The sequence below is a fragment of the Tupaia chinensis genome, unplaced genomic scaffold (genome assembly GCF_000334495.1).
Source record: "Tupaia chinensis unplaced genomic scaffold, TupChi_1.0 Scaffold000366_1, whole genome shotgun sequence".
Taxonomy (NCBI): domain Eukaryota; kingdom Metazoa; phylum Chordata; class Mammalia; order Scandentia; family Tupaiidae; genus Tupaia; species Tupaia belangeri.
The window spans coordinates 3,292,347-3,312,062 of NW_006159863.1; the positions used below are offsets into that span (position 1 = coordinate 3,292,347).

Genomic DNA, 19,716 nt, shown 5'->3' on the forward strand with positions numbered 1-19,716 from the left:
TGGACAACTCCTTGGCAAGCTACTAAAGTCAGATCCATCCATCATTTTAAGACTATTTGGTTAATTAGAGTACCAGATTTCTTAATAAGTTAGTCTGAAAGTGCTTTTTAATAAAACTTCCATTGACATTATTAATTTTAACCAACCCCATTCTCAATATGGTAGATTGCTTTCTGTTTTGGCAGTACAACCATTTATGGAGACATTTTATAGAGGTGAATTTCATGTTGATATTTATTTATAGAGGGATTTATATGAATGACTATATTTTATCTGTCAAAGATATAGGACTTCTTGGCTAATTATTTAGATTGGGGGAGATGTGTAGACTTTCCATTTTTATGGGTAATTTCCCTTTGGGTCTGCCTTTGCTTATACCTCACCCTCACCTCCTTTTTTTTCTTTTCCAGGAAATGCTGTTGAAAAGAGCTGCTGATCTGGTGGAGGCCCTCTATGGCACACCCCACAATAACCAGGTTAGAAGCGCGCATCTTAGACTCTGTTGAGTTTGACTCTTCACACTAGATAACATGCTCACCTCAACCTGTCCTTTTGCAGGACATCATTTTGAAGCGAGCTGCAGACATTGCGGAAGCCCTCTACAGTGTCCCCAGGAATCCCAGCCAGATTCCAGCTCTGTCCAGCTCCCCAGCTCACAGTGGCATGATGGGAATCAACTCTTATGGCAGCCAGCTTGGGGTCAGCATCTCAGAGTCAACACAAGGAAATAACCAAGGTACCACTTCCTTCAGAGTCAAACCGAATACAGGGATAGGTTCTTCTGCTAAAGTGGAAGGAGTTATAGTGCCAGTTATATACCGTCAAACCAAGAGTGTCCCTAGATAAACAATGCAACCATAAGTTAGATTATCTCAACATTATAGGTGGTATATTATTATTTAGATTTTGAGCTTTTTAAATACTAGGTTCACATTATTTCTCTTTAACAAAATATTTAAGGATAGGATTGACTGTTATGAATTTAGAAGGGTTTGGGCTTACAGAAACTAGCCTTACAGTTATTAATTGAATAAAATGTACACTTCTGCTATTGTGACAATCAGACTGAATAATGAAACGAGGCCGATTAGGGCTATTATCATTTATTTTGACCTAAATCTCTCTTCTGGTAACCAAGAAGGGATGATTTGGATCTGTTTGATAACTTCTATTGTGTATTATCTCATACGCAAATATATAGCAACAACAATGCAGTCAACTGTGCTTTTACATGTCAAATACATTGCATGAAGATTTTTTAAATTTAGGTGTATTTTATTATTAAAGTGCTAGTCAAAACCAACCATAAGTCACTTTGTAAAAGGAACAAATATTCCTAATGATATCCCTAACCTTGGGATAGCTGTATAACTAATGTCATTTATTCATTAGAAGAAATTCCTCATTTTTTTTTGCCCACGTTAAGTTCCTCTTATAAAAGAACAAATGAGAGATATTATTACTTTACTTGTTTATTTATTTGGGGATGTGGGACCTATGAACCATATATAAAATTCTTTTTCATTTAGTGACAAATATGAGTTTTTTCCTAAATAGCTTTAGAGATAGTTATCCAATGTGGTTTATTTCAGGATAAATTATTTGATATCTCTATGTTGGAGTTTCAGAAGTGTAAGGAAGATTAATTACCCCTTCCTCCATCTTATTCATAGACCAAATTTCCCCACATTCAGTTGTTGATGTCTTAAAATCTAAAATCAAAGAACAATGTAGTTAGATGAAGTCATTAATACTGTTTGAATAAAAATGATTCCTACCCCCACATAGGGTATAATAACATTTCTGAAACTATATTCTGCAGAACACAAGTGGCCTTGGAAATGAAATTAAGGTGACTTTGTTCCCACCCCACCCCTGAAGTGATACTATGGTGGGTTAAATTGGGAAACATTAGATTAGCAAAGGTAGCCAGTTTGTTTATTCTCCAGGACTTTCATATGTAGACTCTCAAGAAATGCCACAGTATGTAATATCTGCCTACCCTTACTGGACCACAGAATACTTTTCTGTGACACCAATTGATATCTGAGGACCCCAGTGTCATGTGAAACATGATTCAGGAGATGGCACTCCACACTGCTATTAGTTTTTCACTCCTTGGTGTGAGGTAGGGATGCCAAGTACAGGTTTGAAAGAAGAGGAGGGAGAGAATATCAAGAATTCTGCTTTTTGGAGGATAGGCTAGACAGAGGAAGACTGAAATGAACTGTACATTTGCCATCACTGCCCAGGGACAGCTTGGTGGTATCTCTAGTCTGGGAACCATGTGGACCTGTGCTAGCTGCATTTGGCCTGACAGTGTGTACTGATTGATTTACCTGGGCTTTTCCTTTGTTGTGAAGGATACATCCGCAACACAAGCAGCATCTCTCCACGGGGCTACTCTTCCAGCTCCACACCTCAACAGTCTAATTACAGTACCTCCAGTAACAGTATGAATGGCTACAGCAATGTCCCCATGGCAAACCTGGGTGTTCCAGGATCACCAGGGTTTCTGAATGGCTCACCTACAGGCTCCCCTTATGGAAGTAAGTGACGGTTCCACCTATTTGTCCACTGTGCTCTTCATGCCTCTTTTTCTGTGTGTGTGTGTGTGCACGGCACACATGTGTGTGTGTGTTTTTCTGTTTAGCCCTTTGAAGGGAAATCACATTCCTAAATCTAACTTGTTGGAAAGAAGTCCAATTTTCTGATGAAATGCCAGGATCACCAGGGTTTCTGAATGGCTCACCTACAGGCTCCCCTTATGGAAGTAAGTGAGTGTTCCCTATTTGTCCACTGTGCTCTTCATGCCTCTTTTTCTGTGTGTGTGTGTGTGCACGGCACACATGTGTGTGTGTGTTTTTCTGTTTAGCCCTTTGAAGGGAAATCACATTCCTAAATCTAACTTGTTGGAAAGAAGTCCAATTTTCTGATGAAATGTTCTTCCTGCCTTTTGTTCTTTTCTCTTACCTGGACTTCAACTTATTTGTTTACTCAAGGTCTTCTGGTAAAAGAAAAAAAAATGACATGATTCCCTCTCTATAGAGCAAATATATGCAGCTTATGCAGATGGGAGTGAGGAATCACACTTTGATTTTAGTTCGTATGTGCACACTCATTGGGTACTTTCTGACATAATATTTTATTTGATTTCCATAAGAACTTTCCAAGGTTTGTATTATTAGTCTATGTTACAGACAATGAAGACAACTAGAATATAGCAGGGTAATAATTTCAGCATAGAATGAGGACTCCAGGTTATTTTTGTATGCCACATCATGGCCCTTTTTTACTTTGTGACATGGCTTTGTACACCCCCACCCCCTCATAAGTACCTCCAGAGAGGTGGAAGTTGACTGCATGTAATAATGTGATATATTGAGACAGAACCTCTTAGTCTCAATCTATGGCCTATCGGCAAAGTTGGTGCTCTGGGAAGTTGTGAAAAGTCATTTGGGTTGCTTTGGGAGCCAAGCTGGGAACTTACACAATGATTCCAGGATCCTGAGAGAATATGTGTTTTTCAAATCTACTTAGGGAATACTAAAGGCCAGGGGACCTTAAGGCAAGCTGAAGAGTCCAAAGTGATTGAGTAGAGAGTTCTTGAAATGCTGAACTTGTTGCAAAGCTCCCCAGCTTGCCCTCTTTCACCCAGAGTGGTGTTCCAGTGCCAGGAACAAGGACATGTCAAGGACAGCACACAGCCCTCTCTCCTGTCCCTCAGGAAGCAATATGTCACAGAGGTTGCCTCTCATAGCCTTTGGACCTTTGCTTCCCTGGAGATGCATGGCCATGATTTATTTGTGTTATTTTTTTCAATTCATACATTTAATGCTCTCTGCAGTGTGATAAGGACTGAGTACTAGATAGCAGGGCAGAGCAAAGGTAGGTTCCTCTGGTACAACAGAAATTTTGTTACTGCAAAGACTTGAGTTCAGTTGTCGGGTGGCTCAGATTAGTTAGATTAGCATGGTCTAGGACAACAAATGATTGCTTGATTTCTTTCTTTACTTCTTTTACCTTATCCTGTTCCACAAAAATGTCTTGAGGAATCATAATAGTCAAATGGTAGTATGAAGTAGAAACTAGTGAGAAACCAAGGAAAATGAAAAGAAATGGGGTTAGGAAAACTAGATAAATCTAGGTGTAATGACATTTGGTCAATTCAAGGGAGCCATTAATTTAGTTTCAAATTTACAAGATGCTAAGAAAAGAAATATTGTTTGTTGTAAGATTTTATATCCACACATTATTTTTTTTAAGTAACTCAGGAGAAAGGTGGATACTTCTATTGCTAAGACCTTAGAGAGATTTTCCCAATCTTCCTATGGAGACAGTGCCCTGTGTGGAAAACATCTTTAACAACCCCTACAAGAGATGCGACAGCAACAGATCCATCCTGTAAATAATGTCACATCCTAATGGTGATGATAATGAGAATAATTAACTGCTGTATTTCACTTTACAGCTTAAAAGGCATGTTCACATGTAGAGTCCAGTCAGATCTTTACAACAACCTTGTGACATGGGTATAGTAATTATTACCATAATCATTTTTCCTTGTCAGAGAGGAAAAGTGATTAAATGATGTGTTCAAGGATTTACAGCAAATAAATAGTAAAAATGAGACAAGAATACATGCCATCAGACTCAGAATACCATGTCTTAAAACTATTCAGTAATATACAAAATATTTATTATATGTATAATACATTATTCAGTCGAACCCTATGGAATTCCTTCCATTCAACCTTTTCTGGTCTATAAAAATGACAGTTTTATATGACTCAATCATATATTTATGAATGAATTAGGCAGAATCACATGAAATCATTGTTCTATAGATTTTAAAAATGGTCAATGTAATGATAGGAGTACAGAATAGTAGTGAGGAAGGAGAGAGAGAGAGCTGAGAGGGAGAGAGAAAAGGTGAGTGAAAATGCCCAGGTGGGTGTTAATTGTTTAATGTTTCTTAGTAGATCATTAGTTTGGTAGGGTAAAACCCTTCCTACTCCAGCTAATGACAACTTCCTTCCACTTGCCTTTCATGGCTACCGAAACCCACTAATTCACAAAAAATAATAACCCCTCAAGTGTTCAAATTGCCCGTTAAAATAAGACCACATAAACAGAATGGGAAAAAGTGAAAGAGAAGAGGACACCTTGCTGACCGGGCATAAGAGACACCATGGAGGACCTACTACCAGCCCTTACTTTATCTGGGGTGATCATTTGCACCTTCGTTTTCCAAGAGAGGGTCTGAAGGGGTTGTGGATGGGAATGGGATTCTAAATAGTGCATTCATTACTAGCAAATTCCCCTACTGCAAAAATACTGAATACCCAGTGGAGTTCATTACAATAGCACCTGACCTGAATTTCTAACCAGCGAAGTCATGACTTCTCTGGGAAATACTGACAAAAAAAAAAAAAAAAAAAAAGCCTAGGAGAAAACATTTGGTCAATTCAGTTGTTTGTGTCTGAAAACACAATTCTATGACTTTTTTTTTCATTTCATTTTTTAAATGAGTCAGATATGGCTGGGCCACACCATGGAGCGACCACTTGCCAGGACATTAAATGAGAAATAAAGCCAAGTCTCTTGGTCAAGTTTGAATTGTGTTACAGCCAATGTAGAGTATCAAAAACCTGCATCTTTACCGGCTTTTGCTCTCACACTACTTCAAAAAGTGGCCAAACAGATGTTTTTTCAATTTTACATACAAACCTCACTTCCTGGCGGTAGCAGTGTGTGCCAAGTTCCAGCTCAGTGCAAGTTTTTACGGCTGAATTCTAAGCCCCTGACAATAGGGGGTTATAATGAAATGCTGACAGACCCCTTCAAGCCAACAAATGCAATGGCTCGATGCAAAGGAGGATATGTGCCCGGCGAGTTCCAGCTGGGACCCCGCAAGCCAATCAATCCTTGTAAGAAGAAAAGTGGCTTTTCCTTAACTCCCCGTGTTCACATAGATTTCTGGGCCAGACATGCTTGCCTTTTCTTTGGCCTCTATCCATAGAGAGATAGATGTCCAGAGAAATTTTTCAGTTGAAAATACATGTGATCAGCTTTCCTAAAATGGTGCATGCTGCTGTCCCAAAAGATAGCCTGTTAACAAGCTTGCAACACCCCTGGGCCCAATTCTTCCAAAGCAGAATAGCCACCAAGCCAACCCAAAGTTTGGGACAAAATCCATGCAGGCAGGACTCCAACCTGTCCTCAGGGATTCCTCTTTGACTTACAGACCCTTAGACCATGCCCTAGTCTTCAATATTTTTTTAAATTTTATTTTATATTTTATTTTATTTGTGTGTGTATGTGTGCTTTCTGGAAGAGAGAGAAAGTGAGAAATCATCCCCCAGGGGAGATGGCCATGACGCGGTCCCTTCTCCATTCTCCTCTTGGGATTCTGGACATGCATGCACATGTGCCTGCATGGTTTTCCAAGCTACCAGGTCCGTGACTTAGACCACAAAGTCTAGTCATAATACCCACTTCTCTACTGGCTGACCCAATATTTCTATATTTTCAAAAATTAAATATGAAAACATTTTCTATTATAAAATACTGAAAGATTATTATAGAAAATGTCAACAAATGAAAATAATTTTTAAAAGAAAGCATGTGGCCACCAGAAGGAATAACTTTATTTAACATTCTGTTTTATTTCCATTGTATTTCTTCAGAAATGCAAACTGTCCTATTATAATAGTTGCATTCTCATTATAGGTAATTTGAAAAGCATGTATAGGTGAAAAGGAGAAAAGAAAATGATACGCTCTAATTCTATGCAGCGGTAACCATTGTTAACTTTTAAAGTATAGCCTTCCAGTCAGCCTTCTAGACACATTCTGAAAATTGCAGTGTCTGATCTGATGCACAGTTAATGAGATTGTGCCATAAGATCAATGAAGGAGAAGATGGAAGGAAAATGGCAAAATGACCAAAGTCACCGATACGAAGCTGGGCTCCGTAAAACTCTTCAATGATGCAGAGCTGAGAATAGAATAACTGGTATTACGAGTGATGTTTGCTTTGAAAAGTCAACTACAATCTTCAAGTTTTTCCTGGGACTTTGAGAATTTGTTAGTCTTTTCTTTCTTTCTTTCTTTCTTTTATTTCTTTTCTTTCTTCCTTTCTTTTTTCTTTTTTGTATCAGGGGAATGAAAAGATAACTTTGTGTATAGACATTAAAGTCTTTAAGAGGGAAATTAACATAATTTAGGAAAACTGTTATGCCTATTGCTAAGGTTTGTATTATTGTTTACCAAAGAATTAAAGATTTCCTGTTTTTAAATTTTAATAACTCTTACTGGCTTCTCCAACTTCAAAATACGTGCTTATTATAGAAAACTTAAAAAAAAAAAAGGAGAAGTAAAAGGAATAGATTTAAAGATAGTCGTCATCCTTTAAGCTGGAGATACCGTTGCTAAAATGTGGGATGCATATCACATCCTTCTAGACGTTTTCTATGTGTATTTTTTTAAATAAAAAAGGTTTGATGTACATGTTATCATGTAATCTCCTATCATCTAAGGACGGATATCTTTCCATAGGATTAAATATTCTTCTCCAACGTGAATTTTAATGTTTATGTAACATTCCATGTCAATATAGTTTACCACATTGTGGGTCCTGTAAGTTATTTCCCAGTTTTTCATTATTATAAAAATACTCTTGAATCTATTATTTTGGGCGTATTCGTGATTATCTCCTTAGGATTAATTTCTAGAGGTTATATTAGTGGGTCAAAATATATACACATTTAAAAATACTTTGATATTTATCGCAAGTCCCTCTAGAGAGGTTAATTCTCCCTCAGAAAAGGGGGAGTATATGCTTTCTTATCCTGTTAATTTTTTCTTAATCTTTACCAGTTTAGTAAGTGGAAAATAACATCTTGTTCCTGATTTAATTAGCATTTTATTACTCTCAGTTTGAATATGAGTCTCTTGGTCATTTTCATTTCTCCTTTTGTAACTTTCTGTGTTCTTTGCTCATTTTTCTACAGGGATTTTTTTTTTCTAATTAACTTATAAAAATGTACTAACTATTAAGAATATGAACATGTCTAAATAAATTTGGCTAATATTTTTCTTCCTTCTTTTTTTTTTTAGAAGTTTTTGCTATAGGGTGTGTGTGCCCATAAGAAAGACAGAGAGAGACAGAGAGACAGAAAGTGAGAAATCACCCCCCAGGGAAGATGGCCACACTATAATCCCTTCTCCTTTGTCAAAAATCAGTTGGCTTCTCCACCATTCTCCTCTCAGAATCCTGTGCACACACGCACACACGCCCAGCATGAGTTTAAGCCACCGGGTCTGGGACTCAAACTGTGGTTGACTACATGAGAGTCCAGCAACATAGCCATTACACTAACTGATGGCCCCATTTTTCTTAATTTGTCATTTGCCTTTTTGTGTACGTTACAGAAATTTTGTGTTATGTCACAGATCTATCTTATGAAGTTCTACTTAGACTTTGGAATAGAAAGTATTATGCAAATTACATAACTTAAATTTTCTGCTAACATTTTAAATTTTTTTTATTTTATTCTCTAATCTGCTTAGATTTACTTCAGTGTTTAACACAGGGAAGTTTTCTAAATTTAGTCTCCAAATAGTTGTGTTGTTTCCATGCATTTATTTATGAAATGTCACTTTTATTAAGTATTAATTTTCATGTATACATCCATCTATATCTGGACTCGCCAAGGACTTGTCTGCCTATTTCTATGTTAGCTTAATATTAATTTCATTGATGTAGATTTATTGTAAGTTTTTTTTGTTTTGTTTTGTTTTGTTTTTTTTGGAGAGATTTTCACTATAGGGCGCGTGAGCTTGCCAGACAGACAGAGAGAGACATTAGAGACAGAAAGTGAGAAATCACCCCCCGGGGGGATGGTCACGCCGCAATCCCTTCTCCTCCATTCTCCTCTCAGGATCTTGGGCACGCAAGCACACGTGCCTGGCGTGAGTTTTAAGACACCGGGTCCGGGACACGAACCGCGGTCGACTACGTGGGAGTCCAGCGATATAGTCATTACGCTAACTGCTGGTTCCCTATTGTAAGTTTTAATATCTAAGATAAGTACTCCTTCTAATACTTAAAACAAAAAAACAAAAAATAAAAAAACCCCAACTATTTAACAAAACTTTCTGACGCATAGTTTACAAAAATATTTTCCCATTCTGAGGGCTGGCAATTCACACTAATTACTGTATCTTTGGCCATGCAAAAACTTCTTAGTCTGATGTAATACCACTTGTCTATTTTGGGGATTATTGACTGTGCTTTGGGGGTCTTATTTAAGAAGTCTTTGACTACCCCAATGGCTCCCAGAGTTTTGCCAGTGTTTTCTAGGAGCAATTTTATAGTTTAAGGTCTTAGGTTTAGATCTTTGATCCACCTTGAGTTGATTTTTGTCAATGATGAGAGGTAGGGGTTCAGGTTCATCTTTCTGCAGGTGGATATCCAGTTTTCCCAGCACCATTTGCTGAAGAGGTTTTCCTTTTCCCACTGGATTGACTGGTACCCTTTTGTCAAAAATCAGTTGGCTGTATGTTTGTGAATTTATTTCTGGGGACTCTATTCTGTTCCATTGGTTCACCTGTCTGTTTCTTTGCCAGTACCATGCTGTAGAGAGGCTTAGCATTAATGGGACAAAGAAATGGGGTATTATCTGTTGAAGATATCTTTATAGTATTATCTACGAGACTGGGGAGAAATATACATGTGTTAGAATATTCACTTTGCAAGCTAAATAACGTGATTCAATGTATAAAAGAACTTGAAATAAAAAAAAACTTTCTAGTATTTAACAGTGATTTCTTTTTGAAACAAAGAACATTTTGTTTATTGAAATACATGAATTAAATTTATTTTAGGAGGCTCAGCTGCAGTGGGGCGGGTGCTGTGGTGCTGCTATGTGATGCAAGAAGCTACGTGAAGCACCAGGGTTCTGATCCTGGTTGTCCTGAGTGTGGGTACCTGTGATCCTAGCTCGCTGAAGGGCTGCGGATGGTGGTGTGATGAGATCCTTTTGAGGGTGCTTCTCTCTCTGTCTCTCAATAAAGTAAATAAACTTTCAAAAATCCTTTTAAGATTTTTATCATAGTTGCATTAAATTTTAAATTGTATATAATTGGCATTTTCACAAAATTTTTTGTAAAAACTATTTAAAAGGGGTATGAACTTACTCAACTCTGCAACAATTCTTTTATGTTGCTTAGTAAAGCTTGAGGCGATGCCTTTTACATGGAGACAATCATATCTGATCTTTTGAGCCCACTTTAGGTTGGGATCTGTTATTATGGGAAAAAAAAAAAAAAAGATCTGTGGGACTAGCAGATGATATAATGGTTATGACACTGGACTCCCACATAGTCAACTGCCGTTCAAGTCCCAGACTCAGTAGCTTAAAACTCACTCTGGATGCATATGCATGCGTGCCCAAAATTCCAAGAGGAGAGTGGGGAGAAGGAATCGGGGTGTGACTTTTTCCCTGGCAAATGGTGGGGGGTCACTTCTCGCTTTCTGTCTCTTTCTCTCTGGAGGAGGAATCGGAGTGTGACTTTTCCCCTGGCAAATGGTGGGAGGTCACTTCTCGCTTTCTGTCTCTTTCTCTCTCTCTATCTCTCCAGAAAGTGTACCTGCCCTATCGCAAAAAATCTCTCTAAAAAAAAAAAAAAAGAAAGAAAGAAAAAGGGATCAGTCATATGCTGAATGTAAGTTGGACTGAATGTATGGGTGTGTATGGTGCCAGCTTCACTTTATAAAATAAGTAAATAAATAAAAACACTCAATCATGGCATACGAGGGGAGGTCCTGCTATTGGGGGAATAGGAACAGGCGCTATGTGGTGCCCATGTGGATCATGTGTGTAGCAGAAAGTGGTCAGAATCAGACCCTTTCAAGTCTCGGCTTTTGTTTGGCTTCTGATTTTGTGCCTTTGAGAAAGAGGAAAGTTGTGTTTCGTTTTGTTTATTTCATCGATGCTCAAACCAAGGCTCAGATAAGAGATTTTGTTTGGAATTGTGAGAAAGGCCCACCCTAGTGGGCCTTAACCCTGGATCCCCTCTCCTTATAAGTGAATTACTCACTTCTTATTCATTTACATTTTCAAGTGTTTCCTGGGATTCTTCCACGACTCTGTCCTCCTTTCCAATCTTCTTCTTTTTATTCATATTACTTGAGGAAAGATGGAGATGGACTTGGATACGTCTCTCTGTATCAATTTTTACTTATTTATTTAGAATTATTTAATTAATTAATTAATTTTAAAATTTGCTATAGGACATGTACGCTCACCAGAGAGAGACAGAGAGAGAGAGAAAGTGAGAAAGCAAGCCCCCAGGTTTGGGATTCGACTTGCTATCAGCCATGTGGCAGTCTAGCCCCTTAACCACTATGTTACCTGCTGGTCCCCTGCATAGCTTTTAAAGTCAGGACTGCCCAAGGATCAGTATTTCTTAGAAAAAGTCTTTTTTTGAATCTTTGGTTTGTCGCTCTGTTGTAAAAACAAACATCGTTTTAGAGGTGTGCTGTGTGATCACTTTCACATGCAATTCAATGATCAGAGCCTAAAGTATATTTTCACAGGGAAAAAGGGGAAAGGGGTAGAGCCTTCCTCAGAACATCAGAACAGTTGACCTTCAGTTCACCTTGTACTTGGTCTTTCAATCATAAGTCGTATTCATGTCCTCGCTTCCAAAATGTACTTGGTGGGTAGCTGGTCCACTGGAGATACGATCAGGTGTCAGCACAGCCGGTCATTAGTGCAGGTGCCGCCATCAGGCTCCAACTGTCCTGTATCAAGTCATGTAACATGGACAGTTCAGGGTTCTGGGGATTATAGGAAAGTGAGCCCATAAAACTTGACCTTAAACTCCATCTAAGCTGCTATACTCGTAGCTGACATTTTTACCCTCATGACCTCTAGTTTACCCTTTGCTTGAGCAAGCTGAACACAGAAGATAAAATTATCTCCTTGCATGATGTAACTTGGTGGAGTATCTGACAGGACGAGGTGGGGCACTGCGTTGTGTAAATTGCCTTTATTTTTCTTGGAAATTACAGCACTTGGCTTTTGGCTCCCCTTAAGTCATTTTAATGTTAATATCGTTAATATTGGTGTGTTTTTTTTGGGGGGGGTTCTGTTTTTTGGGTTTTTTTTCTGAACGCATTATGTCAGGGGAGGCTGACTTGCAGCTTTATTTCCCAGGAGTGCTGAAAGAACAGGGAGAGCGAGGCAATCTTCTAAATGTTAATAAACTTTTACACTTAATGAGGAAGTGGCCCATAGAGATAGCATTCGCAGAGAAGATGTTAATCCGATAGATCAAACCTCTGTAGCCCTGGGAGTTACCAGGGAGGCAGGAGCTCCCAGACAGGACTTCTTTTAAGGGTGAAAAAGGTTTCTGTTGTTGGATAGATGTGATAGTTTTTCAGGCATGTTGCTCTTAGTCCTGCAGAACTCCTACTCATGAATTAAGACCTGTCACGGTATCGCTTCCTGCCATCCCAGCTTTGCCAGGCAGAAGATCACTCTGCCCTTTGCTTCTCCTTGGCATTGAGTGCATTCCTCTGAAAGGGTCATTAGCGTATTTGCTGTTTTATGTGTCTGTTTGTACCCCTGGCTAGGAAAGAAGTGTTGTCACTTTCAACATTTTTTTAATCCCTGAAATTTGGAACAATGCCTGGAAATCAATAATTTCTCAATAAACGTGGATGCTGAAGAGAGACCTTAATCCTTAGACACTCCCCTTTCTAAAACAGGAATGTGCATTTGCTTTCCAGTCATGTCATCGAGTCCCACCGTTGGATCTTCCAGCACGTCCTCCATCCTCCCATTTTCCTCTTCAGTTTTTCCTGCTGTCAAACAGAAGAGTGCCTTCGCCCCTGTCATCAGGCCCCAAGGCTCCCCTTCGCCTGCTTGCTCCAGTGGCAATGGAAATGGATTCAGAGGTAAGCGAAGGCACTACTTTGGGAGTGAGCATGACACGGGCCATGGGGCCAACAATTAAGGGAAGATAGCACAAGGCCATGGCATAGGTCTAGCCACCTACCTACAAAGGGACATTTTGGTGTTTTCATCATGGGACATGAATAGCTTATATAGCTGGGTAGTGCTTCATCTAAAAGCAAGATGGGAACCAGAGTCGTTACCACACTCTGCAGGTGAAGGTGTTAACTCTGGTAGAGCCACACGTTGAATCTGGACTCCCAGCACCACAATGTCCATAGAGCCATCCCACTGTTTCCGAGAGGGTGCTTGGTCACCCCATCAGAGGCCACATCCATGTGGTGACTCCTGCTCACCACACCGACTGCCGTCTGCAGTACGGACACATCCCCGTGGCATGCACACACAGAATCCAGCGGGAGGCAACCAGCAAGTTCTGAGAATTCTGGCTCTGTGCTAGTCAAATTGATAGCAGGTGCCTGATCAGGGATGGGGCTGAGAAGAAAGAGAAAAAGACATACTGTTTCTAAGAACAAAAATTAATATCACCCGTCAAACCCATTTTTGAGCTGGGTCCTAAAATGTAATATGACATGACGTAACACAAATGTGATGAATACATGAGAATCTAATCATCTCTTCATGAGTGGGAGGCAGCTGATGGCAGAGAAGCAAATTGGAAACTGCTGAGTACCGTGGCTCACTGGAGACTCGCATCATATTTAGACTGCTTCTTGCGACTTGACGTGAACACATTCACAATAAGCAGTGTTAGGGGGAAAAAAAAAAAAACAATAATGGCAGAGGTTCAGTTAACCTCTCATGGATCAAAGCCTCCAAGGGCAGCAGAACTTGATGGAGAGCCTTGAATGGGCTGTGTATGGGATACGGCATCTGCCTTGTGGTTGATAGCGATATATGGAGTCGTAGTCCTTTGGGACACGGTGAGGGGTCATTCTCCATCTGTGGCTTAGCAGAGCTCGTACAGGTAGTTAGGCTCCAGTCCCATCTTCTGCTAGCAATGAGGCATCTCAGTAGATTCACTGAAAATTCTTCTACTTCTGACTAGACAGCAGCTGGGTCTACCTGCCACCCAGCATGTAGGTAGTTGGAAACATCTGTACATTTGATGGAATTTTTTTCATCCAGATGTCTAATCCATAGAGAAATTGGCTCAGCCTGTAGCTATGTGTCTCTGCCTGCCCCGTCTCTCATCAAAGACCAGTGGTTCCCATTGCATTGTTAGGAGATGTGCTTAGAACTTTCCCCACCAAGGCTTTGTCTCTAGACTAGGAAATAAAAACAATTACTGAGTATATTTGCTGTATCTTCTCTTTTCCCTTGCCTGCTCCAGTGATGCATTTCCTCTAAGTTCTTTGGTTCTATTCATGGACCTTAACTGAAGTGGAGGCCAAACAGGTGTCATTTGGAAAATGTGGAGCGAGGGGGACAAGGAGGACCAGGGAAGGTACAGGCTTTCCTCCACATTAACACTGAGGGAAGATAGGAAGGAGACAACCCTTCCCTACCTCATTCCTGGTAACTCAGCAGATATGTTCAGCTTCACTTTAAAGTAAAAAAAAAATATCACTTGACCTCCACTTGCCAGCCTTCCCTCAGCTCCTTGCTCATGCATATGCTGAGTTCGCAAAAGTGGAGCTTGTTGTCTCAGATCTTCGTGTGTTCTGCCCAGGCAGACTCTCCCCTGAGGCCTACCCAGCTCTTGGCTGGCAGGGAGACCAAGTCAGATTTCTCACTGACTCTGTTGGCCTGTAATCCCCACCCTGCCTCTTGCTGCAAGTCCAAGGCACTCTGGGTGTTACTGCCATCATGTTTGAGTCAGCAAGCTTGAAGGGAGCCTTGTGTGGTCTTACTGAGTTTTTTTTGTGGGAACAGCTGCAGCAGAAATATGCAGAAAACTCTCTCCGGGTTCCTTAGCCTTGTAAGCATTTGGTCCCCAGCAGTTAGAATGTCTAGACTGATGAGGGTCAGGTGGTGGTGTGGCAGTAACACAGTTCTCTGCAAGGCTAAAGCATATGGGAGAGTCTGGGTTCATGCCTGGAAACCTCTCTGAACACATTGGGTGTAGGTGCCCATGATCCAGGGCTGGCTGGAGCAGGGGGTGGATGGTGATGTGAAGACCCTGTTGGGGGTGCATATCTCTCTGTCTCTAGTCTCTCTTTGTCACGGAAGAAAGAGACTTTTTAAAAAGTTTGTGGGGAAAATGAAATTGAAGTGTGACTTAAAAAGTGAAGAATGCTTGGGCTGGGACAGTGGCTGAGCCGCGTACAGGAGTGACAACTGATGGCATGTATGCACAGGCTCTAGGCTCCAGCTTCATTTCTGTAGAAATACTGCAAAGCCTCAAACCTTTACTGAATTCTACTATCCCTCCAAATGTCTTTGCTAATTTGAACCTTAAAAATAAGGAGGAAAAGAAAGAAGAAAAGGAGGCTAGGAGAGGTGGGTGAGAAAGAAGCTACCAACTTAGGGTTATAGCTACAAGAACTACCAAGAACTATAAAAATATAAAGTCATATGTGGAGAAATCAAAGAAAAATCGGGACCAGCAGTTAGCGTAATGGCTATGTCGCTCGACTCCCACGTAGTCGACCGTGGTTTGTATCCCGGACCTGGTGGCTTAAAACTCACGCTGGGCGCGTGTGCGTGCGTGCCCAAGATCCCAAGAGGAGAATGGAGGAGAAGGGATTGCTGCGTGACCATCCCCCCGGGGGGTGATTTCTCGCTTTCTGTCTCTATGTCTCTGTCTGTCTGGCGAGCGCACACACCCTATAGCGAAAACGTCTCCAAAAAAAGAAAAGAAAAGAAAGAAAAAAATCTGAGAAGAACCTTAAAGAGTATTAATAATTGGAAGGCACAGACTTGACTTGACCAGTCCTGTGCTAAGAGTTCTATTTTAGCTCTTTCCAGGCTATGTGAATTTGCATGTGATTACCATCTCAAAGCCTCAGTTTCATAGTCTATTTAACATAGGGAACTGCATAGTTATCTCCCGAAGTTGTGAGTTAATTTATGTGAAGAACTAAGGAAGATGGGCCAGGCCCATGGCCCGGTAGTTAAGGGAACAGATCCTATATGACCATGGTTTGGGAAACATGTCAGGTGTGTGTACATACATACCCCAAATCCCAAGAAGATGGACAAATGGAGAGAAGAGATTGTAGCATGATCACACCCCATTGAGAGAATCCTCTCTCTCTCTCTCTCCTCTCTCTCACACACCCACACTCCATTGAGAGAATCCTCTCTCTCTCTCCTCTCTCTCACACACCCTTTGGTGAGCACATTGCCCTCTGGCAATTAAAAGAAAAAAATAGCTAAGCAAGGTAAAGGATGCTTCATGCAGCCCAACAGGTAGAAGGCTAGAGTTGACAAAGGATGCCTTGAGAAGCCTTGCTCCTGCTCATTCCCATTCTGGACCAGGTCAATGGAAGCTCAGTGTTTAGTATTATGAAGTGCCCCATGGACACAGTGAGAGGAAACCAAGCTGGCACTCAGTGTACCACCCATAGTCCTTAACTGAAGGAACTCTGAGATTGCAGGCACCTTATAGCAAGGAACTCCATCTCTTTAGAGACAATCAGTGGGATACTTAAAATGTGCAGTAAGGTGCCTGATTAACCAGACTGATGAGGGGTTCATCTCTAGGCTATTGAAGGGTGGATGATCTTAATCATCTTCAGAGAGTATGTGCAACCAGCACTCTGTGACACTTGCCGATTGTCATTGGGTACTGCACACAAGGTGCTCAGCGAGTGTTTTAATGAGTTACCTTCTTGTCCTCCAAACCATGCCAACAAATATCATTGTTTTTGGTTAAGACCAAGGCCACACAGCAAGTCACCAATTACTTGAACCCAGAAGTCAAGACTCGCAGACTTGCGTTCTAAAGCCTTGTACCTCTCCAGGGACAAAAATAGTGACATTCCTTTGTTTACCCTCCACCTATCCCTGCTGGCCACCTGGGCCAAAGGGAGATTATTACTTTTCCACAAAATACCAAAGGTGAAAAGAAATCAAAGTACAGTTACACATCTGTCTCCCCCAGTGAAAAGGCTTCCTTTTCCTCTAGATAACATCTGCTTTCTGTCTGTTGACTATGGTTACTATAAGCAGAAAACTAGGGTCATCATCTTGCATACCCTTGCCTTCCAGCCCACCCAGGGAAGGATGGATATGAAGGGAAGAAAGGAGAAGCGAAAGATGTGAAATCTGTTGTTCTCTGACATGCAGGGACCTGGTCCTTTGAGCATCTCTAGCCTTTCATAGCTCCTTGGGTAACTCTCGAGCACCCAGCAAAAGGGTGAGGAATTTTAGATGTAATAGGCAAGTGAACATTGGAAATGTGAGTCAGAATTCTCCTGTCAGAGAGCTACATGTGCAGCCTTCACTGACCCACTTCTACCTCATTTATCAGGCATTTACAGTTGATGAGTATAGATTGTCAAGATAGTATTATACACTATGTGTCTGATTCATTTTTTAGCTCCCTCCAGGAAAAAAATAAAAAATAAAAAAGCTCCTCCACTCTGGGATAATTACTCGGGTTGCTATATCTCCAAATCATCAGGGAGTGTCCAGAATTGAACCGCCTTTATTGAAAAGTTACATCGATTCAATATATAGTAATACAGGCAAAAATAATTAAGGCTTTGCTAGCTGTGTAAGACCTTAATCCAGATCTCACAAACATTCAATAAAGGCTGTATGGGCAGGAAAATAGACGGCTGACAATTTTGCCCAAGAGAACCAGCTGGTACAAAGAAAGGGAGCAGAGGGAGGAGAGAGAAAAAGAGAGAGAGAGAGAGGAGGGAAGAGACAGCAATAGATGAGTTGGGAGCAGCAGAGAGAATTTTGACCATTTGTTTATAAGCTTAGTAAGCACCCTCGACAAAATGCTTCTTTGACATTTGATATTCCCTTAGATGCAATGTAGACAATAAAACTCAAAGAATCCAATTCTAGATATGGTTTGAAGTTCTAATGCAAGAAAACTACTCTGCCATTTGTTAAGGATGCATGCAAGCTCAGCCTGTAAAGTCCTGGTCAGGACAATGCATTTTGCTGTGTGATTCCCCCCCCTACCCCCCACATTGCTGTTTCATTGCTCATATTGAGAGGAAATCCAGACAGGGGTTGTCCACACCCTCAATAGATGCAGCAGGCATTGGACCCTGCACGTGGGGAGGAGATAAAAGACTGGAGATTGGGGTGACCCCCAAATTAGAAACTAAATTAAATATCCTATTTCAGTGGATCAGCATTCATTAGTGAATGAGTATCACATATCAGCAGTGAGCCCCAGAGGGAGATGGGGTAGGAAAAAAAAAAAGCTAATAAAATTTAGTCTAGAATGGATAGAAACCTAGGATGAATAGGAAACCCAATTTATTATAAATGATGCCAGGCAGGGGTCAGCAGGTGGTATGGTGGTTAAGGCACTGGATTCCCAGGCGGCTGTCCATGGTTTGAGTCCTGGATCTGGCAGCTTGAAAATCATGCTGGGTATGTGTGCATGCATGCCCAAAATCCCAGGAGGAGAATGGAGGAGAACGGGTTGTAGCATGGCCATCCTCTCGGGGTGATTTCTCACTTTCTCTCTCTTTTTCTCCCTGATGAGTGAATGTGCCTATTGTGAAAACCTAAAATCAAACAAACAAAAATGATACCAGGTAAGTCGACAAGCTCAGCACCTGGAGTTTCCTTTCCTGTTCCAACTAAGTGATTTGGAACAGTATCGTCTGGAATTTATTTTAGTTTTGAAATGAAAAATGTATTGCAATTTAGTTTACGTTTACATTGATTATCCCAGTTATACAACCTACTCATCTAAAACCAAACCGAATGCAACTCAGCCTCCCAAGCAAAATGTCAACAACCTTTGTTAGCATTATTATTTCAGTGTTTCTATAAGGCTTTAGTCCCTCTGCTGATCTGTCAGTGAGCTGGAGAAAACTGGCTAACCTATCAGCTAAGGACACGTTTCTCTGGGATTGGATCAGAACTAGCTCCTCCCAACATACCTCTCCCCCCACCTTTGTGTTATAGGCTTTGATGCAAAAAGTCTTCCAGTCTAATTTATTACTTTTTCCTCACAGCCATGACCGGACTTGTCGTACCCCCGATGTAAAGAAGAGGAAGAACTGCTTTCTTATAGCACAAAACTACTTATCCCGATGGACCAATAATGAAGAAAGCACCATGAGCTCTTTGGGGAGAGTTGTGCCCCCAAGCAAATGTGATGGATGAGTTTGGGTATGCAAGGAGCCGGCATCTCACTTGTTCTCACATTCTTCTCGTAGCACTGATGGTGGCTACACAAACTGACCCTCTTGGGAGACAAGGACAAATGACGTCATTGACGTGGTCAGTGCTAAGAGCAGAAATGCAATTCTTTGTTATGAACATTATGAAAACCACCTTCCTATGTTTGTAAAATATTTAAGAAAAAAATTGGCAAACAATTCATGCTTAATATTTTGGATACTATTTGTTTTTCTTTGTAGGAAAAAAAAAGTTGAAAGTTTCTATTTTCTATGAAGCCTTTCAGATACCAATTTAGTTTATGCAGAAAAAAAAAATTGAACAAAACAGGGTACCAGCATGGAAGACTTTCTTAAAACGAAATCTGAATTGAATGATGAAATGGTGTATGTGTGTTTGCTTATAGTTTAATCTCTTTAAAAAAATACAAAAAAAAAAAACAAAAAGGGGAAAAATTTTAAAAT

At 40.5% G+C, this 19,716-nt stretch overlaps 1 protein-coding gene across 1 annotated transcript in view; it reads left to right on the forward strand.

Annotated features, from left to right (window-relative positions):
• EBF2 (EBF transcription factor 2) overlaps positions 1–19,441 on the forward strand; it is a 241,776-nt gene extending 222,335 nt beyond the window's left edge. The window contains exons 12-16 of the mRNA XM_006153248.2: positions 411–476; positions 559–736; positions 2,364–2,549; positions 12,802–12,969; positions 19,087–19,441. Of these exons, the coding sequence (XP_006153310.1) occupies positions 411–476; positions 559–736; positions 2,364–2,549; positions 12,802–12,969; positions 19,087–19,118 (630 nt within the window). The 3' untranslated portion in view covers positions 19,119–19,441. The remainder of the gene's footprint in view (positions 1–410; positions 477–558; positions 737–2,363; positions 2,550–12,801; positions 12,970–19,086) is intronic.
• The last annotated feature ends 275 nt before the right edge of the window (positions 19,442–19,716 follow it).